The 26,857-nt window shown below is 46.1% G+C and overlaps 1 protein-coding gene across 7 annotated transcripts in view; it reads left to right on the top strand.

The window, feature by feature from the left end:
- Nucleotides 1-26,356, top strand: part of HS3ST5 (heparan sulfate-glucosamine 3-sulfotransferase 5) — a 254,480-nt gene extending 228,124 nt beyond the window's left edge. For all 7 annotated transcript variants that reach the window (XM_025444531.3, XM_025444535.3, XM_025444529.3 and 4 more), the window contains 2 exons: nt 13,826-13,964; nt 20,251-26,356. In XM_025444531.3, the coding sequence (XP_025300316.1) occupies nt 13,858-13,964; nt 20,251-21,181 (1,038 nt within the window). In that variant the 5' untranslated portion in view covers nt 13,826-13,857 and the 3' untranslated portion in view covers nt 21,182-26,356. The remainder of the gene's footprint in view (nt 1-13,825; nt 13,965-20,250) is intronic.
- Nucleotides 26,357-26,857: the final 501 nt, after the last annotated feature.

The raw sequence follows: 26,857 nt of genomic DNA, 5'->3' as shown, positions 1-26,857 counted from the left end.
AGGGGGTCCCTGGGTGGCTCAGTGGTTTAGTGCCTGCCTTCGGCCCAGGGCATAATCCTGGAGTCCCAGGATCGAGTCCCACATCGAGGCTCCCGGTGTGGAGCCTGCTTCTCCCTCTGCCTGTGTCTCTGCCTCTGTGTGTGTGTGTGTGTGTGTGTTTGTGTGTGTGTGTGTGTCTCGTAAATAAATAAATATAGTCTTTTTTTAAAAAAGTGGATCAGTGGTTGCCTAGGACTAGGGGGAGAGGTGGGGAAGGGGGCTACTCAAGAGTAGTGTTTCCTTTCAGGGTGGGGGAAATGTTCTAAAATTGATTGTAGTGTAACCATGCAACTCTAAGTATACTAAAATCCACTGAATTTATACTTTTAAATGGGTGGATTTCATGGTATGTGAATTATACGTCAATAAAGCTGATAACGAAAATAATGCATTTAAAAAAAATAAAGCTGATGACAAAAAGAATAGTGTCTGATGACAATACTAAATATGGATAAATCTAAACCAAAAATAATTGTGCAAAACAGTAATAACAAAAATACTGTGTAAATTACAAGGGGTTGAGGAATCAAGCTGGAATGGAAATCCCGACCAAAAGTATACATATGAGTTGGGAGAAGGTGATTGGAGTTCATGTTCTAAATTCACAATTGGCATAATGATCATTATACTTGGGAATTATTCGATTAACTGGTTTATTTCCTCTTTTGCTCTTCCTGGTGAATCTGTCACAATCCTTATCCTACTGGAATATTTTTCCAAGAGGAACGGATGATCCAGCCAGAAAGACACAGAAAGCATATTATTCAGTCGAAATTACATAATATCTCTTTCCTCTTTTCCAAGTCTCATACCTTAACAAAAAGTATTTTATCAGTCTTTCAAAACACAGAGCATCCAAGGATTAGATGTGCACTAATGAGTGAACATTAGATCCTTATAGTAAAACTAATGCCACATCTTCATGGAAAGAGGATGAGTTTTCCCAGCACAAATATAAAGTCACTACAGCTGTATTTTATTTTGAACTCTGCCCATCATCAGCCAGGTGGACATGAGTACCATCCCTACGCCAGGCATTGGCTTTCTTATCTAACAGTAAATGGAGAATAATGTAGGTATTGTGACCCTCGTGTGTTTGTTGTGAAAATCCAGTAAAATAATGTTTGAACTAGAACTTGAAAAGCTATAAAAATGCCACACAAATAGATATTGGTATTCTGAATTGTGCTTTTGTGATGATTAAGTGGAAAATAAGAAGTCTGTCTGTAAAGGATTCAGGAGTACCCATTCAAATTCCCATAAATTTTACATTAAACAGATTGAATTTTCTCAATCCAACTTGGTAACTTAAACATGTGCGTTCATATTTATGTATAGTCTACTAATGGTTTGATTCTTCACTTAAAATGGTTAATGTTAAATCGGCATCATTTTCAGTCATTGTAAGAGAAATATATAGCTTAGTCTTACTAAGATTAAAAGGAGAAAGTCACTGCGGAGAAAGGATAATGAGAACTGCAATCAAATAAAAAAAAATCAGTGATAAAAATACCACCATGCTTTTCACTTATATATGGTGTTAAAAGACGCCGTTTCTTTGATCCTCACCAAAAACAAAACATTTGTGAGAGAGGAAATAAGACGTGAAAATTGACTTTCTGTCTGGTAGTGACTATCACACTTGATTTTACCGCGTGTGACAAGCAGCATTTCACAATAAAGTTGACGTTCGCTGTGCAAGGGTGGAGGGAAGAGCTTATCCAGGTAACTTGACCTTTTGTACAGCCTGCGCCTGAATTACTGGAATGACCTCCCTGGGCCGCGACAGGTGAACTTAAATACCTGGATTCTTGTTTCCTCTCCAGCTCGCACTTTCCTAGATACACAGAGGATCAGAGAAGGAAAGACTCTCCTTCTAAACTCACCAGCAGGACGATTTACGGAACCCCGACAACTGCTCAATGGAGTGAAGAGAAGCTCGAGGTTCCCCCTGGGAACGGCACCCTTCTTCCGTAAACGTTAGCTACATCTAGCCACGAGGTCCTGGAGAGTAAGAGTAATCGGAACTCTGTGCCGAAACACAGTTCGGTTCCCGTCTCTTTCCTTAGGACGTCGATCTACTCAATGAGACCCCTGAACAGAAGCAGAAAGGACCGGCTTCTTCTAAGTTCCGAGGGTACGAATGCGAAGGGAGTGTCTTCCTGCAGGGGGAGGCCCAGAGGACCGGCCAAGCTAACACAGTCGTGGTAGCTGTGCGGGATCAGTTATGTGTGCGTGATACCAAAAGCTGAGTGGAGGGAGGCAGCGGAGAACCCATTTGAAAATGTGGAATTTGCTCAGCGCCGCTCCTGCAGGATTTCCCAGGAGGATAAGCACTAAAGCTCAGCGCAGTAATCAACTCCACAGTTCTGTATAATTCATCAGCTTTTTTCCTTTTCATTTCTAACATTGACCCTTCATGGTTAACTGAAGAAACAAAGAGCTAAATAGCTTCCGTAGCTGTTTGATAGAGCAATTATGAGCATCCTGACTGATGCATTTTCTGCTTAATCTGCTAACAAATGGTGTCCATTTCCCTCAGTCTACACCCTGGCTCCACATTCGACTTGACACACGCAGAACACTGCTTTCCGTGCCCTTGTTCCTGCGCCCCTCTTCATTGGTTGCTTTCTCATTACAGTTCTCTTATTTGATCATTGTAATAGAAGAAAAGCGAGTTCTTTATGACCATTTTCCTCTGCTGCCCTTGGCTAATTTTTTTTTCAAAATGTGATTCCTGCGGGTTCTCTGGCAGCTGGGCAAATTGAAAGCTAATCAGTAGAATCTTCCTTAAGTGTCGGTATCTTTTCAAAGAAATTTCATGTCTGAGAATGAGAGGATTGTTTTTCACAGGAATAAGCAGTATAATGGGATGGAGCCGTCTTGAAAGGGGTCAAACTGTTCAACCCTGGGGGATAACAAGAAAAATTGAGATTTACCTCAGGCACTAATTTCCCCCCCGCTGCAGTTGTCCTTACTTCCTTATCCACGAATCTGTCATTGTAGGAAAGCTCATGTGGTGCTCATCTGGGGGCATCCCTTAGAGTAAGAGAACATTAGCCCCAGAAGGCCCTGCTGAACACATCCCTTCAACACCCTTTCTTTCTTGGGTTAAAAAAAAAAAAAAATCTGGGAGGTTAAGAGACTTACCCACAGTCACATAGCAGGTGAGTAACTTAAACTCCCTCGGTTTTTTGCCTTGAAGAGTGGAGGGGGTGGGGAGATAGTTTTCAGGCCACGGAAGGAGCAGATGCCTATAGTCCTTAGGTCTGTTTTCCCATCTGTGTGACAGGGATGATGACACTTCTTCCTCCCACAGGATTTCTGCCCACTAAATTATTGTAATGAAACCCCCATGCTGTTGTGTGTGCTTGTGTGTGTCAACATCATCCTTGTGTGGCACTTGCTCTCCTGTAGATGTCGTTGGCTGTAGGACGGTAAAACTGCGTCCTGAAGGCTGATGCCATTTTTAGTATTGGGGATCCAGGGAAGATATGAGCCTCAGGGAAGGCCACAGAAGTGGAAGGAATGAAGGGGAGCGGAATTCCCAGCTCTCTAAGAAGACGTGAAAGGCTGTGTTCTTGTGTGACGGGTCTTAAGACAATGTCCACCTCTTGAGGCCAAGCGTCTGGAAAGAGGAGGAGGTGCCGCTGACTATGAAGAGTTACAGCCAACATACAAGTGGAAGGCCTTCCCGGAAGGCGGAAGGTCTCACTGCAGGACTGTGCACATGATTTGTACAGCCCAGTGCAGAATGAAAATGTGGGGCCTCTTGTTCAGAAATTACAGAGAATTTGAAGACCGTGACAAGAAAGCATTAAACCAAGCATGGGATCCTTCTGAGTACAGAGCCCCATACAAACGCGCGGGTCACATACCCACGATGCTAGTCCTGTTTGGTCACAAGCACTTAACTTGGCAAAGTCTGGTCTAAACATGCTCAGCGAAGTCTTCACTCGGCAAAGGGCTTTGAAAAGAGTCTTGTTAGAGGAAGAATAGTACCTTTTAGAGAGTTGGTTTGCCTGTAGCTACTTGGATAGCAGGCAGGGACCTTCCATGGGGAAAGTGGATCTTAGGGCCAAGAGACGAGTCTGGGAGGTCCAGCAGACCCTGAGCTTGTGGGAAGTCTTTGTTCTCTGCCCTCCAAGCGGATCTGGGCTCTTGCGTAAGAGAAGATGCAGTTTTCTTACACTTTTATTAAGAACCTGGCCTTGAATACTAGAAGACGGCAACAGACATGATGCGTGTGTCTTTGGTTCTTCATATTCTCCGTGGTGTCTGCAGTGGCTAGCGCGTGGTAGGCCAGTAAACATCCGTGGAGGACCAGGGACATAGGGGGTTATCTTAGTGTCAGAATTTGGTGGAGCCCCTCTGCCCTTGAAAGAAAGATCCGAGTGGCAAAGGAAAGCGGTGCCCCTGGTAATAAAAAGAGGAAATTTTTAAAGCATGTGACTAATACTGCAATTTAAGAAAATGTTAGCCTGCCAAGAATGGACAGCTTTTGGTATTATTTTGCATACAAACTAATTGTAGATTATTTTATGGATTTGCTCAACCTTTATAAGATTTTTTTAATACCTTTTGCTGTACTGTTCTTTCACCATCAACGTTACGATGGATAATAGCACTGCATTCTTTCTTTTTAAGCCCTGGTATTTAGAGAACATAGGCAGGGGCTTGGTGCGGGGAGGAACTGAAAGGAGGCACCGGAAGCTGGGGAGAAATACCTAGGAAAATGAGAACAGAAAAGAGCTACAGGGGCCTCAGAAATGAAAACAGACCCCTACAGAAGGCAGGGGCAGTGGAGGAGGCTAAAAGAGAAGGGGAACCTGAGAGGGGGGCTCACTCTGTCCCCAACTGCGCCTGGTTACATGCTGCACACATGGTGGGCACTCAGGAACAACTTGATGAATGTACACGGGAGAAATGATTGGAGCATGACCAGCAGAGTGCTGGGAAATCCTTAACAACCAGCTCGTGGGGACAGCGATGATTCCTAGTAATTAAATCCCTTCTCCCTCCAGTTTTGACGTCCAATTCCACCATGAATTCACTGAATGTGGACTTAGAGATGCACAGTAGTATCCTCTCTGTACAGACACAATAGACTTCATCCCAAGGCATAGATAAATAGGAAGATGTAGTAAGATAATTAGGAAATAATGAGGTTTTAAATATTTATTGCCTTTGTTTTAATTTATTTAATCGTGAATTTCTATAAGGTAATTCTTAACCATGGCATTAACAACTGGCTTGCCAAGTACGACCCAGCTCGAGCACTCCAATGGATGGGCCCTCACAGGACGCTACTGATGTTATGTAGAGAGCACTTTTCCAATTCTTATTTCTTTAAAGGAACTGAGAAAAGAAAAGTAAAATACGAGACAGGATAAGTAAGGAAATGTAAGTTGTTTTGTGTGCTGAAGTTTGTAGATACAGGCGTTGGGGGTTGTGTGGAGCTGCAGTGAAAAGGAGCTTGGGGTCTTTTGAAACCATGTGGATGATAGGGACACACTAAAGTGCATTAAGTCTGAAGGCAACATGATCAAATTTCTGTTTGGAAAGACCACTCTAGCAGGACGCCTGGGTGGCTTCATGATTGAGCGTCTGCCTTCGGCTCAGGTCATGATTCTGGGGTCCCAGGATCGAGTCCCACATCGGGCTCCCCCCAGGGAGCCTGCCTCTCCCTCTGCCTGTGTCTCTGCCTCTCTCTCTGTGTCTCTCATGAATAAATAAATACAATCTTAAAAGAAAGGGGATCCCTGGGTGGCTCAGTGGTTTAGCGCCAGCCTTTGGGCCAGGGTATGATTCTGGGGTCCCGGGATTGGATTCCACATCAGGCTCCCGGGATTGGATCCCACATCGGGCTCCTTGCATGGAGTCTGCTTCTCCCTCTGCTTCTCTCTCTCTCTCTCTCTCTCTCTCTCTCTCTCTCATAAATAAATAAAAATAAATAAAATCTTTTAAAAAAAAGAAAGACCACTCTTGCATCACTATGGAGAATAATTTGAGGCAGGAAAAAAAAGTAATGGTGAGGAGACCAGTGAGGAGCCCATAATACTCTAAGGAAAAGAGAACATGGCTTGAAGCAAGGCACTCACAAATGACCATGCAGAGAAGTAGGTTGATTCTTGTAGTATCTTGGAGGTAGAATTTCACTGGCTGATTGGAGCCCAGAAGGAACCCCAGGGTTTTCAGTGTGGGCAACCCCGTGGGCAGAGGGGGTGCTGCTCACTGAGATAGAGAGGGGAAGAGCTGAGAAAGGTGGGAAAGGGATGGGGTGATCACGAGAGGTCACCAACAGACTTAATCAAGGTCTTACAGAGATGAGCACAGAAGAGTCTGAATCAAACAGCAGTAAAAAGCAATGTTATTTTGATAGTCGACTATAAAACTTATCAAAAAGTAAGTCAGTTCTGGAATTATGGGGAGGACAGATGGGGTTCCAAAGACTCTGGTTGGTCTTAATTAGAAATGATAAGGAAAGGAACCTCCATACCATTTTCCGCAGCGACTGCATCAGGTTGCGTTCCCACCAATAGTGCATTAGGATTCCTTCTTCTTCAAATCCCCGCCAACACCTATTGTTTCTTGTGGCTTTGATTTTAGTCATCCTGACAGGTGTGAGATGATATTTCATGGTGCTTTTGACTTGCATTTCCCTGATGATGAGTGATGTTGAGCAACTTTTCATGTGTCTGCTGGCCATCCAGATGTCATCTTTGGAAAAATGTCTGTTCATGCATTCTGCCCATTTTTTAATTGGATTATTGGGCGTTGACTTCTGTAAGTTCTTTATATATTTGGGGCATTAACCCCTTATTGGATATATCATGTGCAAATATCTTCTCCCATTTAATGGGTTGTATTTTTGTTTCATTGATGGTTTCCTTCACCGTGCAAAATCTTTATGGAGGTTCCTCAAAAAAAAAATAAAAAAATAGAATTACCATGTGATCCAGTAATTCCCCTACAGAGTATTTACCCAAAGAAAATGAAATCAGTAATTTGAAAAGTTATATGCACCCCTATGTTTATTGCAGCATGATTTACAATAGCTAGGATGTAGTTGGAAGCAACCCAAGTGTCTATCCATAGATGAGTGAATAAAGAAGAAGTGGGGTGGGTGTACGTGTGTGTGTGTGTGTGTGTATATACACAGTGGAATATTATTTAATCATAAAATGAATGAAATCTTGTCATTTGCAATAATGTGAATGGACCTCATAAGTATAATGCTAAGTGAAAACCATCATTCAGAGAAAGACAAATACCAGATGATTTCACTCATACATAGAACTTAAGAAAACAAAGAGACGAAGAGACATCCAAAAAAATAGATTCTTAAATAGAGAGAACAGACTGGTGGTTACCAGAGGAGAGGTGGAGGAGGGGGGAAAAATGCATGAAATAGGTGACGGGGATTAAGAGTACACGTATCCTGATGAGCACCGAGAAATATGTGGAATTGTTGAATCACTATGTTATACGCTTCAACTAATGTAACACTAGATGTTAACTATACAGGAAATAAATAAATAAATAAATAAGCTAAAAGGAATAAGCAATCAACCAAGGATTGGTTGATATGTCACAAATGACCTCTCCATCAATGCAAGAAAAAAAAAAAAAACCTGAAAGGACTATATGTGAATTAAAAAAATGTTGTAACATAGCAACCAAAACAACGGAAGAAGCAAAAGTAAGAGAAACGGTATGAAAACCACTTTGTAACATACTAAAAACATAATTTTTCCGTAAGAACAGCACCTTTCATTTTCGTCATCATCGTCATCACTTATTAATATTTTCCCTTGATTTTATCAGGTTCAAATCATCCAAAATGCCCCTGTCGCTTGCCCCTCCATGGAATCTCTGTTCCTCTTTTACTTTTTCTCACCTTCCCATCTTCTACCACAAGGTTCAATGGCAGGTAATTTGGGTGGCGTTAACCGGTTGCGTCCGCTCTCATCAATCAACAAACAAGTATTAGTTAAGGGTGTCCCAGGGGAGCTCTACGAGTGGCATTGCAATCAAGGGGCCACGTTCTTTGGGGTCAGATAAGTCTGAATTTAAATTCTCCTTCCGCAGTTATCAGCTACACGCCCACGCCCTCGGGTAAATAACCTGCTCATCTCTCTGCTCTTTGATTCCCATCAGAGGAAATCAAAGAGAACACTTCACAGCTCCCTTGCATAACAACATGAGATAATAAATGTGAAAGAAAGGAACAGAGAGCGGATTGCTCAATAAATGTGGTTCCTGTCCACTCCATAAGGCTGCCGCTAAATGAGCTATCACGCAGCAGACCCTTAATGATTTCCTTGGAATAATTCTGCTCTGCAAGTCCTGCCGTCTCTAATGAACTCTGCTGCTCTTGTCTCTGTTACTGTCTTTACTGCTACCAGGGGCTTGCGGTAACCATGTCTACAGGCTTTGGAGCAGCACTTAGACATGGCTTTATTATGATTATTTTTGAGTTCCCTTATTTCTTTGCTTCAGCTTGGGAATCACTTCTCTCTTTGCTTGGTGCCGCTCTCAAGAAACAGCCAGATGTCTGCACGATGTGTTGTTTCTGGCCGCGGACTCTGTTATTTAGATACTCTGCTCTGTTGGGCTAAGATACCGGGCCTATTAAAGCTTTAGGAATCTGGAGAAACTGTAATTGTGCTGTTCTTGGCACACCAGATGCAAAACGCTGAGAGCTTAAAAACCGGAAATGAAGGGGGGCTCAAGTGTCACGGTTTGGTCTCTAACCTTTTTTTGATAAGGCGTAAAAAGAAATAATAAGCTTCAAAAAAAAAAAAAAACTTAACTTTATATAAATTGCCTATTACCAGTATGATTGATGTGATGAAAAATTTTTAAAATAGCCATTAAAGCCGGTAGAGCTAAGGGGAAGGAACTTGGGGGTTGGAGGAGCAGTTGACCTTCTCCCCAGTTTAATACCATGTTCAGTGAACCTCGGATGGTGAGGCTTCTCTCCGGCGGATACGCTCCGAGCAAGAGCAATGACTCCCCCGCTCCTAAGACCCCGCCTGGCAGGGTCCTCGGATGATAGAGACTGAGGGGCACCTTCAGGGTTACAGCAGCCGAGCGCCTTTGGTGTCCCCTGGGCAGGCCATCCTGGGGGGCTGCGAGGACCCTGCCTCTTAGGATGTCCTGTCAGAGACTAACCTCAGAACAGGATGAGATTTCGCTTCCTGCACCCTAGAGACACTTATTAGCAATCACTGGCCTGGCTTCCTCATTTCTGACAAATCCCAAGAGATTTCAGCCTAACAAAGTAAGCGTTGACTTCTCGTCCTTGTCTTTGGTGTTTCTTTGCTTTGCCGCCCTTTGCCGTCTTGCTTTGAAGAGGGAATTCCAGCGTTAGCGTTCTCGTAGGTAACAGTCGTTTCCATTAAAAGTTATTTATGTATAAAAAAAAGAGGGGGGGCTTACATTTTTTGCAGTCTAATTATATTATTAATGAGAACTGCATTTATTTCACTCTCTCCCTCCTTAAAGTGCATTGTGAGAACAAACATATCAGCCTCCCGAGCTCTGTCATGCCCCATTTTTGCAAAGTGCCCATATATTCACAGTTTTATCTCGCATCGTCTTACCCAAGGCTCACGTCATAAGAACGCCGTGAGATAAGCATTGTGAGCCTCACTGTGCAGATGAGGATGCCAAAATTCAGCGAGCTTCCATTCTAAAAGTAAACCAGGATGTTAATCAGGGTCTCGGACTCCTAACCCAGGGCTCTCTGCACTTCACCACGGATGCTCCGTTCACAGTAGCTGAGCCCTCGAATAAAAGCTCTAGTTCTCCTCGGCCTCCTAGTAGACACGGGGGTGCTTTGGAGGTGCAGCGGGCCTGCCGTCCGGAGGGGAGGCAGGGCAGGCAGGCATTTGGAGAAGCCCCAGTGGGCGATTCAAGGTATCTCAGACATGAGCTGGACTGGCTGCAGCCGTTCGTCCCACAGGGCAAAACCCTCATGGTGACAACCGGACTGGCCATAAAGGGCCATGGGGGGGGGGGGCAGTGGAGCTTTTGACCAGGAGAGATCCTCAGTGGCTGTAGACAGAGCCTCGGCCTCGTGTGCAGTAAGGTGTCGTGATCCACCATTTCCCAGATGACGTGTGCATCTGTGCGTCGCCGTTGAAGGCTCGAAAACTTGGTTGTGACATTCCCCTGGGTCTTGGGCCCATCCCTCCACAGCCTTCCCAGCTCCGGTCATTTCCCCCTGCGTGCAAGCGTCTCCCCAGGGTGGAGCCCCTCCCACCCCCGAATGGCAGTGCACTGGGATTTCCCGCCCAAACTGCCCATCAGCCACGATCGCCCTCTCCAGGGAGACACTAACAGGACCTGGGAATCCTGAAGAAGGAAAAGTGCGAGAGCCGTGCTGGCCAGTGAGGACGCTGACGGAAGCAGAGAGACGAGAGTGGACAGGTCTAAAAAGCAGGAATGAGGCTGACCTGGGGGGACACAGGCTGGAGTTGGGGAGTTTCAAAAAGGAAGGAGGGAGGCTGGCTGTCTGGGCTGGGCCCTCGGACCGAAGGGCCTGTGCTTTCAAGAAGAGATTGGACTTTTTTTTTTTTTAAGATTGTATTTATTTATTCATGAGAGACACAGGGAGAGAGAGAGGCAGAGACACAGGCAGAGGGAGAAGCAGGCTCCCCGCGGGGACCCCCTGGGACCAGGCCCTGAGCTGAACGAAGGCAGATGCTCAACTGCTGAGCCACCCAGGCGCCCGGAAGAGATTGGACTTGATCCAGCGAATAGATGAAAATCAACTGGGGACAGAGGAAGGAAACTCAGGACACACAGGCCATAGGAGCACGTCCCCAGATGGTAAGAGATGAGGGGGGTAGGAAGTGCCTCAACAGGAAGTGTTGAGGCAGGAAGAAATTAAGGAGGAGTTTGACAAAATTGGTGACTCAAGAGAAACATAAAAAGTAGACAATGGGGCCGCCCGGGTGGCTCAGCGGTTGGGCGTCTGCCTTCAGCGTGGCGTGTGATCCTAGAGTCCCGGGATCGAGTCCGCATCGGGCTCCCCGCAGGGAACCTGCTTCTCCCTCTGCCTGGGTCTCTGCCTCTCTCTGTGTCTCTCATGAATAAATAGATACAGAAAGAAAGAAGAAAGAAAGAAAGAAAGAAAGAAAGAAAGAAAGAAAGAAAGAAAGAAAGAAAGAAAGAAAAGAAAAGAAAATCTGGGATTTTCACTTAAAAAAAAAAAATAGACAATGACTGTGATTAAGGTGTGTATGTCATTGATTCCACTGTGAGAACAAAACCACCACAACAGCAATGGTGCAAGGTTAATTCTGGCTCGTTGGCCTGGGATCTCTGAGGGCGGTGGGTGCGCGCTCACCGTAGGGGACCCGGCCCGTCCAGCAAGGCACACAGGATCGGGGCTCTCCCCTCGGCTGGCTTCCTGGGACCTGTGAGCCAGGAGCACGCTCAGCCGTGGCCCGGAGCTACACTGCTGCCATAGCGGGGCAGGCGCTGCCTCTAACCTGGCCCCCCGGAGACCCAGCACCTTGGAGACCCTGACCCTAAGAACCAGCCCCTGGAGACCTTGATCCCCGGAGACCCGGCCCCTCAAAGACCCGGCACCCGGGAGACCTTGACCCCTGGAGACCGTGACCTCCGGAGACCATGACCCTTGGAGACCCGGCACTTGGGAGACCTTGACCCCCGCAGACCTGGCCCCCGGAAACCCTGACCCCCCCAGAGATGCAGTGCCCAGAGACCCGGCCCCTTGGAGACACAGCACCTCGGAGATCCTGACCCCAGAAACCTTGATCCCCGGAGACCTGGCCCCTCAAAGACCTAGCACCCAGGAGATCCCCCGGAGACCATGACCTCCAGAGACCCTGCACCTCAGAGACTGTGACCCCCAGAGACCCTGATCCCTGGAGACCCGGGACTCGGGAGACCTGGCCCCTGGAGACCCTGACCCCAACAGACCTGGCACCTCGGAGACCCTGACCCCCAGAGACCCAGCACTTGGAGACTTTGGCCACTGGAGACCCGGCCCCCGGAGGTGGAGGGAGACGGCCGGGGCGGGCAGCCGGGTGGCCTTCCCCGGGGAGGCGGCCGTGCCCCCCTCGGCAGCGGGCTCCGCAGCTGGGGCGGTGGGCAGAGCCCGCGGCCGGTGGGAAGCAGGAGGGCCACCGGGGGCCAGGCAAGGCGCCACCGCTGGCCGCTCCCGGGGCGGCTGCCCGTCGGGGCTCTCGTAGGCTCGGCGCCCTCTGCCTCGCTCTGGGTTCCCGCGAACTCAGCCGCCCGAGGCGCAGAGGAGCCTCAGCCACGCCAGGCCCCCAGCAATGCACCTTTGTGCCGCGACGTTACTGGTACAAAGCTCACCCCGTTCTCGGCGTGGGGGCCGGAGTGGGGACGTCAGAGATCGTCCCCATTTTACAGATGGGGAGGGAGAGGCCCCCGCAATCTAAGAAGCCCACATCTCTGACGTTTCTTTCTTTCTTTTTTTTTTTATTTTTTTATTTTTTTATTTTCTTTCCTCGATATTTATTTCTACATTAACATGAATTAGGTTGCATCCTCTGGTCGTTTTGCGATTTCGTCTCGCATTATTACTTGTTCAAGAGCTAAAACTCACTCAGGGTGTTATCTGGAATCCTCCATAAACCCAGTAGAATAGCTGGGAATGTTCTTGGGGCTCCTAATCTCGATGAATGAATGAATAGACCCATCAGTCCACCCTAGTGTACCCCTTGCCACCTAGCAAACATGGAAATACCATTGCAAGAAAATAACTTCTACCCATGACCCACTGCTGCAGTCCCTCTTCTTGGGTTACTACTTTGAGTCTCAATAAGAAACAAACAATCTTATCTTGAAAGGGCGATTGGATTTATTTTTAATAAGGAAGGCTGAATCGGAGCTTGCATTTTTTTTTCCCAAAAATTTAATAACGGCACTAATAGAGCCTTACATTCCTCCGCCAGCCTTATTTCATGAATAAGAGTCCAGAGCTTCCAGGTAAGCTTCCGTCATGACAGGAGAGTGAGACCCGTATCGGCAAATCTGTTTAAATCCATCGAGAGCCAAGGGGGGGTCCCCACAGCAGGGGAGCCTGTCCCAGCATGTCTCCAGAGTCCCACCGTCCAGTTACGGCACCGGGCAGAGGAGGTGAAGGGCAGCATCGGGTCACCTTGAGCCACTGGCCTCCAACATCTGAGGGCCTGATAGTTACCGCTGATAACCTCGGAAGGTAAAGAACCAGCCTTTGATCTTTCCTCCCTTCGCAATTAGAACTAAACAAAACCAAAAAACATGCAAGTAACATATGTCACTGCAGTGCCCCAGAGGATCACTCGCTGAACCGGAATTTCTACGTTTGTCGTGTTGTTCCGGAGCAGGACCTTCAGCTTACTGCCTGCCCCACTGGCACACCTCAGGTTACCCAGTTGCTCATTTTATCAGTGTCCTTTGAATGACTAATAATAACAAATATGTGTGCGTGTTCTCTCTCTCTCTCTCTTTATATACATGTATGTGTGCATCTTAATTCACTTTGACAATTGTCCAACAGGTTCCATCTAGTTGGGAGCTTCCCCTGGTTTAGTCTTTGATGTTATAACATGGGTCAGGGAGAGGAAGGCAAGCTTTGGCAAATACCTGTCACACCCTCCACATTGTCGAGGTCCACATGGGGTCTCTTCCTCACGAAGCATCACTTGATCACCCGTACCCCCCGTCCGTGGCTCTGTGACTAGTCCCGGAGCCTCTGAGACATGACTGCTGATGGGTGCCTCCTATCCCTGTCTCTCAGGCCGCAGGAGTCCTGAAGGTTGATGGAGGGCCATGCTATTCAAACAGCAGGCGTGGCTGAGACAGAAGCTCCTGGTGCTGGGAAGCCTTGCCGTTGGGAGTCTCCTGTATCTAGTCGCCAGAGTTGGGAGCTTGGATAGGTAGGTACTTAAACACGGAGGTAGGTAATTACACCCAAGCCCGTGTGACTTCAGGGGTCTCTCGATTTAAACTTCCTTAGGACATCATCTTAGACCTACCCATTTATTTTCCTCTCTCAAAATTGCCAAGAAACATGGTTTTCTGCCGTATTGATTTTGATTTATTGAGCCTTTAAGAGAAAGAGATCCTGGTTGCTCAAACCAAGGCGTTCGTCGGGATCCATTGGTATTCTGTGTGCGTTGACGTTTGTTTTCAGAGAAGGGACAAAGCCATCTACGGTACAAATGTCATTTACTGGAGCTCCGTGTGGTCTGCGTGCGCCTGGCTGTTGCCTCCTAGCCGGGGCAAAGTAGTGATGTTGTATTTATTTCCCTTCATTGTTGGAATTTATGAGTGAGCAATTAACGTGCTGCCGTGAGAGTGAGGATTCCGTGTGAGCCTGTGAAGGAGCTCCTCAAGTTGGGAACCCAGTGCCCTGGAAGGAAGGCTGCAGGCCGGGGGAGTTTTAACCGTGTTAATCAGGTCTGGTTTCCAGGAGCTGAGAGTAGCACCAAGCTGAGGAGGCCGTCGCTCAGAGGAATTGCCCAGAAAACAACCGAAAATCCAGGGAGGGGGAATTTACGGAGCCACCCCGGGCTCTCAATAGGCGCACGGTGGCGAGGTACCAGCTTGGGGCAGGCCCGGCAAACACCAGCTGGCTGCACCTTGCGTATCTCTGGACCGTCCCACATTTGGGGTGGTTGGAAAAGACAGTGAAGTTCATCTCTGCAATGGGAAGCCCCCTTCTTTGCCCTTTAAAATGAATCCTCACGTGGGAAAGACTGAAGTGTGTTCTCTATGAATTCCGTTCCCATTCTCCGTGAAAACGCAGCCACGCTTAAAATGAAAGTATCTTCCGTTCAGTGTTCTAATATAGAGATCTTTTCACTGGGTTATTTAACAAATCCTATGGCAGCGGTTTTCATTTTCCTTCAGCCAGTGTCCGTTTTGACCGGTCAAGGGAACCCCTCGGATGCTTTTCAATCCGAAATTCTGAAGTCAACTTCGCGCTCACTGGTTGCTAACTCTGGGAAATGGCCTAATCCAGAGCTTATCACTGACTTCAGGTAGTTTCCCTAGAGTGGTACTTAGTTATTCGTGAAAAGCTTTGAGGTGGGCACCACTGTCCTGTGTCCCTAATGGAACTTTTGTGTCAAGTTCTTCCCAATACCTTTCATTAGCTTCCAGTCGTTTGCTTTTAACTGAGCGATTGATCCAATGATCCTTAACACAGTAGCCATTCAGTCGAGGATCCTTTTCATTTTTTCGGTGTCCAGTCTCTAATGGGATAGCTTTTGGGCTTTCTTTCCTAAAACCTCTCATTTGAGAGTTTGATGAACAAAATTATGTCTGACGTTGACACACACTCAGGCCTATCCTTTAGTCACTGAGGACCCTGCTCTCTGGGTGGGAGACTGAGCCCAGTTCCTTCTACTGTCCCTTCCAGTCCTAAGATTCCATGTTTTTTTTCCCATGTCTGAGGCCCATGCCCAGAATTTACTCTTCAGGAAATGGAAATAATATATTTTCTCCTCTCATGAGTTAGGAAGTCAAAAAGGCAATTGTTCCATAGGGTATGCGCTCCCACGGTGGAAAGTAGAAAGTGGAAGCAAGGAAAAGAAGGAACGGCCCCGAGACGGTCTGTTTCAGCCTTTCTCGGCCAGAACTGTGCAAGAGAATCAAGTCCTTACAGAAAAGGATTTGGCTGACTACTTCCTCAGTTCTCCCAAGGATGGCACTCGCATCTAGATGCACAGGAGAGAAGTCTCTCCATTCCATTCAGTGGATGCTGTAGGGAATCAGGGCTTAGTTCTCGACCAGAACCCAAAAAGAGCTAAAAGATGGATTTGTGATATTCCAATCAATGTCACAATTGAAAATATCTTTGACTAATGTATGTGTTGCTACTTCTGTAGCTTCTTTTTTTTTTTTGTATATATATTTTTTATTGGAGTTCAATTTGCCAACATATAGCATAACACCCAGCGCTCATCCCACCAAGTGCCCCCCTCAGTGCCCATCACCCAGTCACCCCCACTCCCCGCCCTCCTCCCCTTCCACTACCCCTTGTTCGTTTCTTAGAGTTAGGAGTCTCTCATGGTCTGTCTCCCTCTCTGATATTTCCCACTCATTTTCTCTCCTTTCCCCTTTATTACCTTTCACTATTTTTTATATTCCCCAAATGAATGAGACCATATATGTTTGTCCTCCGATTGACTTACTTCACTCAGCATAATACCTTCCAGTTCCATCCACGTCAAAGCAAATGGTGGGTATTTGTCGTTTCTAATGGCTGAGGAATATTCCAGTGTATACATAAACCACAGCTTCTTTATCCATTCATCTGTCGATGGACACCGAGGCTCCTCCCACAGTTGGGCTATTGTGGACATTGCTGCTAGAAACATCGGAGTGCAGGTGTCCCAGCGTTTCACTGCATCTGTATCTTTGGGGTAAATCCCCAGCAGTGCAATTGCTGGGTCGTAGGGCAGGTCTATTTCTAACTCTTTGAGGAACCTCCACACAGTTTCCCAGAGTGGCTGCACCAGGTCACATTCCCACCAACAGTGCAGGAGGGTCCCCCTTTCTCCGCATCCTCTCCAACATTTGTGGTTTCCTGCCTTGTTAATTTTCCCCATTCTCACTGGTGTGAGGTGGGATCTCATTGTGGTTTTGATTTGTATTTCCCTGATGGCCCGTGACGCGGAGCATTTCCTCATGTGCTTGTTGAGCATGTCTGTGTCTTCCTCCGTGAGATTTCTGTTCATGCCTTTTGCCCATTTCATGATTGGATTGTTTGTTTCTTTGCTATTGAGTTTAATAGGTTCTTTACAGATCTTGGAAGCTAGCTCTTTATCTGATGGGTCATTTGCAAATATCCTCTCCCATTCTGTAGGTTGTCTTGTAGTTTTGTTGACTGTTTCCTTTGCTGTGCAGAAGCTTTTTATCTTGATGAAGTCCCAATAGTTCATTTTTTGCTTTTGTTTCCTTTGCCTTCATGGATGTATCTTGCAAGGAGTTGCTGTGGCCAAGTTCAAAAAGGGTGTTGCCTGTGTTCTCCTCTAGGATTTTGATGGATTCTTGCCTCACATTTAGATCTTTCATCCATTTTGAGTTTATGTTTGTGTATGGTGCAAGAGAGCGGTCCAGTTTCATTCTTCTGCACGTGGCTGTCCAATTTTCCCAGCACCATTTATTGAAGAGACTGTCCTTTTATCAGTGGATAGTCTTTCCTGCTTTGTCAAATATTAGTTAACCAGAGAGTTGAGGGTCCACTTCTGGATTCTCTATTCTGTTCCATTGATCTGTGTGTCTGTTTTGATGCCAGTACCACACTGTCTTGATGACCACAGCTTTGTAGTACAGCCTGGAATCTGGCATTGTGATGCCCCCAGCTGTGGTTTTCTTTTTTTAAAATTCCCCTGGCTATTCGGGGTCTTTTCTGATTCCACACAAATCTTAAGATGATTCATTCCAACTCTCTGAAGAAAGTCCATGGTATTGTGATAGGGATTGCATTAAATGTGTAAATTGCCCTGGGTAGCATAGTCATTTTCACAATATTAATTCTTCCAATCCATGAGCATGGAATATTTTTCCATCTCTCTGTGTCTTCCTCAATTTCTTTCAGAAGTGTTCTGTAGTTTTTAGGGTATAGACCCTTTACCTCTTTGGTTAGGTTTATTCCTAAGTATCTTATGCTTTTGAGTGCAATTGTAAATGGGATTGACTCCTTAATTTCTCTTTCTTAAGGGGATCCCTGGGTGGCTCAGCAGTTTAGTGCCTGCCTTCGGCCCAGGGCGTGATCCTGGAGACCAGGGATCGAGTCCCGCATTGGGCTCCCTGCATGGAGCCTGCTTCTCCCTCCTCCTGCATCTCTGCATTTCTCTCTCTCTCTCTCTCTGTATCTCTCATAAATAAATAAATAAAATCTTTTTAAAAATTTTTTCTTTCTTCAGTTCTATTGTTAGCATATAGAAATGCCACAGATTTCTGGGCATTGATTTTGTACCCTGCCACACGGCCGAATTGCTGTATGAGTTCTAGCAATCTTGGGGTGGAGTCTTTCTGTGTACAGTACCATGTCATCTGTGAAGAGGGAGAGTTTGACTTCTTTGCCAATTCGAATGCCTTTAATGTCTTTTTGTTGCCTGATTGCTGAGGCTAGGACTTCCAGTACTATGTTGAGTGGCAGTGGTGAGAGTGGACATTCCTGTTGTGTTCCTGATCTTCGGGGAAAGGCTCCCAGTGCTTCCCCATTGAGAATGATATTTGCTGTGGGCTTTTCATAGATGGCTTTTAAGATGCTGAGGAATGTTCCCTCTATCCCTACACTCTGAAGAGTTTTGATCAGGAATGGATGCTGTATTTTGCCAAATGCTTTCTCTGCATCTGTTGAGAGGATCATATGGTTCTTGTTTTTCCTCTTGTTGATATGATCTATCACACTGATTGCTTTACGAGTGTTGAACCAGCCTTGCATCCCGAGGATAAATCCCACTTGGTCATGGTGAATAATCCTCTTAATGAAGTGTTGGATCCTATTGGCTAGTATCTTGTTGAGGATTTTTGCATCTGTGTTCATCAGGGATATTGGTCTATAATTCTCCTTTTTGGTGGGATCTTTGTCTGGTTTTGGAATTAAGGTGATGCTGGCCTCACAGAACGAGTTTGGATGTAGCTTTCCATTTAGAACTCTAGCAGTATTAATCTTGTTAACAAATTTATAAAAACAAAATTCAAGTTTTTCTAAAATATTAAATGTAAACCTCATTATTTTTACACTATTCCATATTTTCATGGTTTCCACAATGAGCATGAGTTGTCTATGAAATAACAAGAAACAAACACCATGAACGAGAATATATGAATATCGTTTTCCACAAGCACCACGATAGATGTTCAAACAGGCCATACTCTTCTCCCTTAGTTCTGCAGAACAGTCTTGGTGTGACAAAGTTTTCCCCTTCTCCGTTTAGTTGTATACATTACAGGAGATGAGAATGGTACAGTAGGTTCTCTTGGGAAAAGCACGAGACAGCCTCATTGCCTCGGAGACTCCAAGTAATTAGGATCGCTAGAAGCTTCAGTTGGAGGATTGGCTTAACAGCCATTTTGACTGATGCTACACCCTTCAGCAAGAAGGCTAAAATGCCTTTTCAGAGAAACTTAGGGAAGTGATAATGAATTTCAGTTAGGTTCCAGACTATTACCCAAAAGGAAACTGCATTTGCCACCCATAGACGTTGGCCATGCCAAATCGAGCAGCAACTCTAGTCTGATGTCATTATGATCATTACCACGCCTTTCTCTCTGACAAAAGCGCTGGTGGTGGTTCATTACTTAGGGCAGTGCTGCAGTACAGATCCTCCTTTCTGGCTCCGTCCATTGCATTCCTTCCTTCCTACGCCGGAGTCCCTGATTTCCACGGGCTTGGCGCTGAGGACCCGAAGCTTCTGGCTCTGCCGAGGTCTGGTTGATTTCTGGTCCCAAGAGTGGGAGGTGATAGACAGCGCTTGCTGATGGCATTGGCTTTGTTCCTACATTCAGCGAAGTAAAAACATAATCTCGACCCCTTTAGATAGAAAGAGAGAGGAGAGAGAGAGAGAGGCAGAGGAAATATAGTATTTGCCTAGCTGTCCCCAAGGCCAGCGGCAGAAATTCTCATAGAATGAAAAGCTCAGCAAGCGCCAAGATTGGATGTTTGCAGGTTAGTGATCCAACTAGGCACAGGCGGAGACTGGGACCTCTATTCAGAGTAGGTCTCAGAGATTTCTGAGACCCACAGGAGTGCTGCTAAGCTGCAAGAAAACAGTACCACACGAAACCCAGAAGACATGGCCTCCCCGCCAGCCTTCGGCCTCGCAGCGCAAGATGATCTTCTTCTGCCTTTCACGATTTCTAAATGAAGTTAACTGGTGAGCTGTTAAAAGGCTATTAGTATGGCTGGTGTCACTTGTCTGTCCTGTGCTGCGAACATAAGTACACGCTGTAGTCAATTAAGTGCTTGGTGAATAAAAATTTTTAAGGAGCACTAATAAAAATAATCCCATCAATTATGTGTGCTCCATTTAATACAGGGTTGCTTAAAATAAAATTTCCCAAACATATGTTCATTACGGATGGCAGCAGGCTGGGAACCAGTGGTTTTATTTATGCATTTAAAGTCTTGCTCCAACTAGGGAAGCAGAAAAATGACAAGTCAGCTGCCACGAGCTTCTAAAGGCCTCTCTCTGTTGCTTTCAGGCTACAACCCATTTGCCCCATCGAAGGCCGATTCGGAGCGCGAAGTCAGGCCGAGTTCCCTCTCCGCGCCCTGCAGTTCAAGCGTGGCCTGCTGCACGAGTTCCGGAAGGGCAATACTTCCAAGGACCAGGTTCGCCTCCATGACCTGGTCCAGCAGCTGCCCAAGGCCATTATCATTGGGGTGAGGAAAGGAGGCACCAGGGCTCTGCTTGAGATGCTGAACCTCCATCCCGCTGTGGTCAAAGCCTCTCAAGAAATCCACTTTTTTGACAATGACGAGAATTATGCCAAGGGCATCGAGTGGTACAGGAAAAAGATGCCCTTTTCCTACCCACAGCAAATCACAATCGAAAAGAGCCCCGCGTATTTTATCACGGAGGAGGTTCCGGAGAGGATTTACAAAATGAACTCATCCATCAAGTTGTTGATCATTGTCAGGGAGCCAACCACAAGAGCTATTTCTGATTACACTCAGGTGCTAGAGGGGAAGGAGAGGAAGAACAAAACTTACTACAAGTTTGAGAAGCTGGCAATAGACCCTAATACCTGTGAAGTGAACACCAAGTACAAGGCGGTAAGAACCAGCATCTACACCAAACATCTGGAAAGGTGGTTAAAATACTTTCCCATTGAGCAGTTCCACATTGTCGACGGAGATCGCCTCATCACGGAACCTCTGCCAGAACTTCAGCTCGTGGAGAAGTTCTTAAATCTTCCCCCGAGGATAAGTCAATACAACTTATATTTCAATGCTACCAGAGGGTTTTACTGCTTGCGATTTAACATTATCTTTAATAAGTGCCTGGCGGGCAGCAAGGGGCGCATTCATCCGGAGGTGGACCCCTCTGTCATTACCAAATTGCGCAAATTTTTTCACCCTTTCAATCAAAAATTTTACCAGATCACTGGGAGGACATTGAACTGGCCCTAACAGGACAAGCCCCATAACACTGTGTGTTGTGGCTGGTGGAGGCACACAAGGTCTCCCTCTAGCTTATAACATGCACTTTTCTTAGACACAACTATCCAAGTCATTTTTCCACGTGCACTTGTACATACACCGTGGGCGACCAAATAGAAGATGGATTCTTTTTCTATTGAAAATCCACAAAAAAAAAAAAAAAGAAAAAATGATTTGCTGTCTGAGTAGTTGCATCTTTGGAGCTATATACAGAAAGAAAAGGTGGTGGTCTTGGGGGGGACAGTGGCGTCAGCTGTTCTCAAAGAGTTAGTCTTCCTTGGAGTCAGAATTTGTGCCCGCTATTTTCATAGAGTTAAGCCAAAAGATTATGCGTGAAGACGGTACGGATGGCTGTGAAGCTTCGGGAAGTAGAGGATTCAGTCGCGCATTCTCTTCCAAGGGAAAGCCGGCTCTGTAATCCAGAGACTGAACTGGTGCCGCGAAAACAGAAAACGCTATTTTCTTATCATTTAAAAGACTGTCTCGTCTCATAGAACTGACATTGTCCCAAAGTTCCTGTGGTGATTTTGCACTATTGTTTTCTCGTACAGACCATGGTGTCACTTGTAGCATGTCAGCCACACATCTGAAAGTCGAGGTCCTTTTACGTCCATGTTCTGTGTCAACAAAGAGAAACGTCATGTACATAGTGTATATTGTTGTAAATACTGGTTTCACACTAAGTAATTCTATTTTGTAAACTGAATATGGCTATTTAATTTATTGTGAAAATTAAATTTATTGTGGTATTTAAAAACGGAATGGATTAAAATTACTCTATGTGCAACCTTTTTTTTTTTTTTTACTCACTTTGTTTTACACGCCCCCCCCCCCTTGCTGGCTCCCCAAACCGAAGCTGTTTATGCGCATAAGAGCGCGCCTGGAAAGATGCGCGTCTCCGTTGGATTTCTGTACCCTTGTGAAAATGTTTTTATGAAGTGAGGTTGAGTATATTACAAAAAAAAAAAAAAAAATCTCAACCATCTGGAAATCTAGTAATAGAGCCACTTCAAAGAACACTAGCTTACTCTGCGACAACTGCGTAACAATTAACTTACTTGCGATGGCTGCTGTGCCAGGAGAGAGAAATATTTTCCCATAATCAAGGCCTAGAAGAATCACGATTTTATTTGAACCTCTAATCAGAGTCAGACCAGTCGAGAAATTAAATAAAATCAGATTAGGGAACTTGTGTGGCCTCTGTACTGAAAGCTGCTGATGCTACAAAAATGAATACAAACTCTCAGAACTCCCTCTTTGAGATGGAAAAAAAAAAAAATAAGTCAGTCTGCTCAGAAATGATCAAATGCATAGTGCTGCTATTACTGACATAAACATATGGCTCGTGTTTCCATCCAGAGAAATTAATGCTAAATTGGGTGCTTGCTAACATCAGATACACTGTATCGCGCTCTTAAATATAATTCAGAAAGCCGCGGAGAGAGGTGTCAACAACAACAACAAAAAGATGGATTTTTCGCAGTCGTGGCTGCTGATCCAGTTAGAAGACGTCTGAGGGAGTTTTGCTCAGCGTCACACTGAGGGTGCCCAGAGAAGTCCCAGCCGAGTACAGCGGATTCCCCCTCTTGCTTGTGCTAAGTGTTGGTTCTCTCCATGAGTTGTTTCTCCTGTCCAGTGATTTGATGGTGAACTTTGCTAAATAAATAGCCCTTTCCCCTCTGGTGTCGGTATATATTGCTTCTCAGGCCGCAGCCTTAGTGACCATCTCTGCCGATCCCCCAGCACGGAATAGGCGACGCAGCAGCTCGCCCCGCCGGGACCTGGGGAGGGGTCGCGGGTCTCAACGCCAGGCCCTCTAAGCCACGGGTGAAATCGAACCCAAGGAGCCGAGCCGCGTTAGACTTCCTCGGGCCTCTGCTCTCCACTAGCCCTCAGCCTGGACTCTGAATACGCCACCTTCCAGGGCACGATCACCCGCTGTCACGGATTCTATTGTAAGTCTTTCGAGAGCGGTGGCAGCTCATACAGTTTTACACCAGTGACTGTAAAAATTACCCCCCACGTTGGGACCCTGATGTCTCAAAACCTCAGCCTGAGTACCCCCCCCCAATAAAATTGAGAGACGGCAGTCTTTTCCGAGACAAATCGAGACATGTTTTTAAAATAGTGAAGTTTATCAGTGATGAGCTTATATTCCAGACTGTGTCTTAAATTTTGCTGCTGCTACCAACAGTGTGTATTATCAGAGTTTATTCAGAGACTCTATTTGACTCATACTGACTTTTCCAGTTGGTTATTTTGAGCTCAATAAGCCAGCATTTATTTCTTCACCACACTCAGAAAAAAAAAAAAAAAAAACAACTGATTGCCAATAGTTCTGCTTCCTGAATAAGTTTGAGGATTGTTTTAGACCCCAGGGCCTCCCCCACAGGGACCTAAAGCAGAAGGCCTGGCTTAGGAGGACGTGTTGGGGGCAGGTTTCATTTCACCGAAATAAAACCAGCCACAGCCACTGCTGACTGAGCAGCCCAGAGAGAAGTAAAAACCCTATAACTTAATAGCATGCTTCCACTGGAGGTTTTCAACCTCCTTGTTTAGAAAAATGTTTCCTGTTGTCATCAAAGAGGCAGCACATCTCTAGAGAAATCCTCAGCTCATTACGTTAGCTCCACCAGGGCTCTCTTGAATAAGTTATTCCTTTTTACATCATGAAATCTCTGCATTCCTCCTGGAGGCTTGGTGGCACCATACGGCTTTGTGAAACAGCCCTGACTGCAAAGAGAAAAAAAAAAACTTTAAGCAAGGGTGATGTTTCTGCGGGACCCAAACTGAAATGACACCATTTTGGAAGCCAAAAAATTCCAATTATACGTATTCGAACAGGAACCAGAGTCCCAGGGGATCAGAGAGAGAGAGACAGACAGACAGACTACAAACCCATAGATACACATGCCAGTTCCAAGTCCAAGTCCATCACCTACTCCCCTGAAATCACCCCCACAGAAGCCCTCATTTGATGAAGGTGCTCACTTTTCCTACTCCCTTCACACTGTCCTATAGGAAACATCTAGGACGTGAGGGTCCTTCCTCACATATGATAGAGCAAAGGCATGTGAGCCATCAGAGTCACATCTGATCTTGGAGTTGGCACCTCCCATGCTGAGGGACCAGTGGGAACAGTCACTACTTGCTACTAGGGCTGACAGCCTCCCGATGGCACTGTTTGGAGGCCCCACCTGGTTGAAGGGCCCTGCCGGGCCTACAAGGCCGTGTGAGGAGCCCTGAGAGGCGTTGTGCTGCTGCCAAGGGAAGGTGGCTGCCAAAGACAAGGGAAGTCCAAGTGCCAGCCCTGCCAATAAGCTTTTGCTTTCTCCAATTAGCAGTTAGCTAAATTGGATTGCCTTCATAAGCCTAATTTGAGAATTTTCCAGAAATGGAGAAATTTCAAATGATCATATGAGCAGTGTCTTCCTGCTGAAGTCTTTTGTACTCTTTTGGCGCACTCAGCAGCCGTTCTCCACTCAGGAGAACGGTCTCCAGCGTAAGCAAAAAAAAAAAAAAAAAAAAAAAAAAACCTGCCGAAAACATTCCCCCTAAAAAAGGCTAAATACAGCAAAACCTTAGCAATTCGGGCTAACCAGGTGAAAATATAGACTACCTTCAAGCAAATTCACCACAACGTATTCCCAAATGGATAACGTGCAGAACGATCCTGACCATATACTGGAAAATATCTCGTTGCATCCACTTTACTAAATAAGAGCCTCTTAATTGGCCCAATTTTTTTCCCAAATTGGTGTTACTCAAGAATTTTCAAAACAGTCTGTTCTCCTAAGCAGGTTCCTGAGGCCCCCTGGCATCTGTTTATCAATTTTCATAGCAAACCTTTCCCTTGTAGAGAGGCCCAGGATGAAATTTAGGCCGAAGGAGGAGCATTTGGGAAGGCTCTGGTGGAGGGAGCCTCCCTGCACACGTGGCAGGCACGCGCACGTGCACTCCCAGGGGCGCCTTTCCCAGTTCCTTCTATGGCCCCTCGTGGTTAGAAGCACGCTACCCCCGAGGTTCCCGGTGGGTCGGGGCCACGGCGGCCGAGCTGACCCCACGGCAGGATGCATCCCCGGGAGGCCCCGGCACCTGCACCGCAGCCCAGCGAGGCCTGCGCTGGATTTCTAGGCCTGCGGGCATGTGGGAAGAACTTTGTGTCATTTGGGGCCTCTAACTTGGCGGTCACTTGGGACAGCGGCCGCAGGAAACAGCCACCAGGGGTGAAGGGAACCGCAGGCCCCCGAGGGCCACCGTCCAGGCCTCCACCCCCAGGCTGGCGGGCCTGGGCAGTGACCGCACCTGCACGGGCCGCGGGCAGAAGGCCTGAGGACCGCTGGGCCCTTGACATCCCTAGAGGCGAAGCCAGGCAGGGTCGCCCTGGAGGAGACCAGCCCCAGGGACAGAAACCAGGGCAAGTCTCATTTCTCCTGGGACACTTCCACCGAAGTTCAAAGGGTAAAATAAAAAATTAAAAAAAATAAAAATAAAAACACAAAAACACAGTTTAATGGTAACTTGCAGATAAGCTTATGACAAGGTAGAGATTGTGTGACAGTTTTCAATATCTTTAAAGGTTTTTACACTAAAAAGAGATGTTTCCGGTCATTTTTACACGTCCATAGAATCTAGCCTCCACCCAGAAGAAGTGAAGTCTCCAAAGATCGGAGCCAAGAGATTTGGTCTTTTTCGAATAGGTCCCAGGGCCTCCTCCAAATGGCCTGAGAAACTGTCCTGTGAGGATAACAAAGACCTGAGATTCTTTCTCCTGGGATCAATGAAATTCAGAGGCATTTATTGATCACCTAGTATGTTTCCAGCTTCTGGGAGATCCAACAAACAATTACTAAAGGTCACTAGAAAAAGGCAGCGTCGGAGGTGTGACCAGAATGCAGCCCCCCCGAGTTGCAGCCCGGGCCTGCTTGTCAAGAAGTCTCTAAATGGTTCTCTTTATTATTTACGTCCGCCTACTTCCTACAAGGATTTGAGGTGGTGATTTTCTAATTAAAATTTGTTTCTAATCTCTTTCTAATCTTGCTTTATTGGCTGCATTTCAACCCTCTTGTACTTAACCTTGAATAGTAACGTGTATCGGGTCTGTATAAAAGTATGAATTAGCATTAAAATTAAAATGTACACACATTTAGTACACCTGTAATATGTATGGGCATATTTGTACTTGTAAACCTGTTGAAAGGAGCTAATGATCACGGTTCGTTACGGGGCTAATCAAAACCATTCTTTGGTTAGCGATCACCTATCGCATCGGCACAGCGGCCTTTTAAGAATGACATTCCGAAGGGGTCACAGTCAGTCCAGCCAGCCAAAGTGAACAGACGTGAAGAAAAGAAAAACTCAATAAATTAATATTTCAAAAGCGCATCAACTGACCTGGAAGCAAACAGGCTTTGATACAAGAATACAATTTACCTAATCGGAGTGACGCTACATCTGGGATAAGGAGTTTTAATGGTAAAAAGACGTATGTGTTGCTGATTCAAGGGCACGGGAGGCGCTCACACGGGAGGTAGTACACGTGCCACCACTGTGTGCGTGTGCGTGGGCGCGTGTGTGCATGAGTGTGATTCTCGGCGGTTCTGTAAGTGGCCCATCCCCGTGGCACTACTGCATTACTTCGGCTTG

The sequence above is a fragment of the Canis lupus genome, chromosome 12, assembly GCF_003254725.2.
Source record: "Canis lupus dingo isolate Sandy chromosome 12, ASM325472v2, whole genome shotgun sequence".
In the NCBI taxonomy this organism is placed as follows: Eukaryota; Metazoa; Chordata; class Mammalia; order Carnivora; family Canidae; genus Canis; species Canis lupus.
Note: the sequence above shows the minus strand (reverse complement) of the source record. Positions and strands in the feature narration are given on the sequence as shown.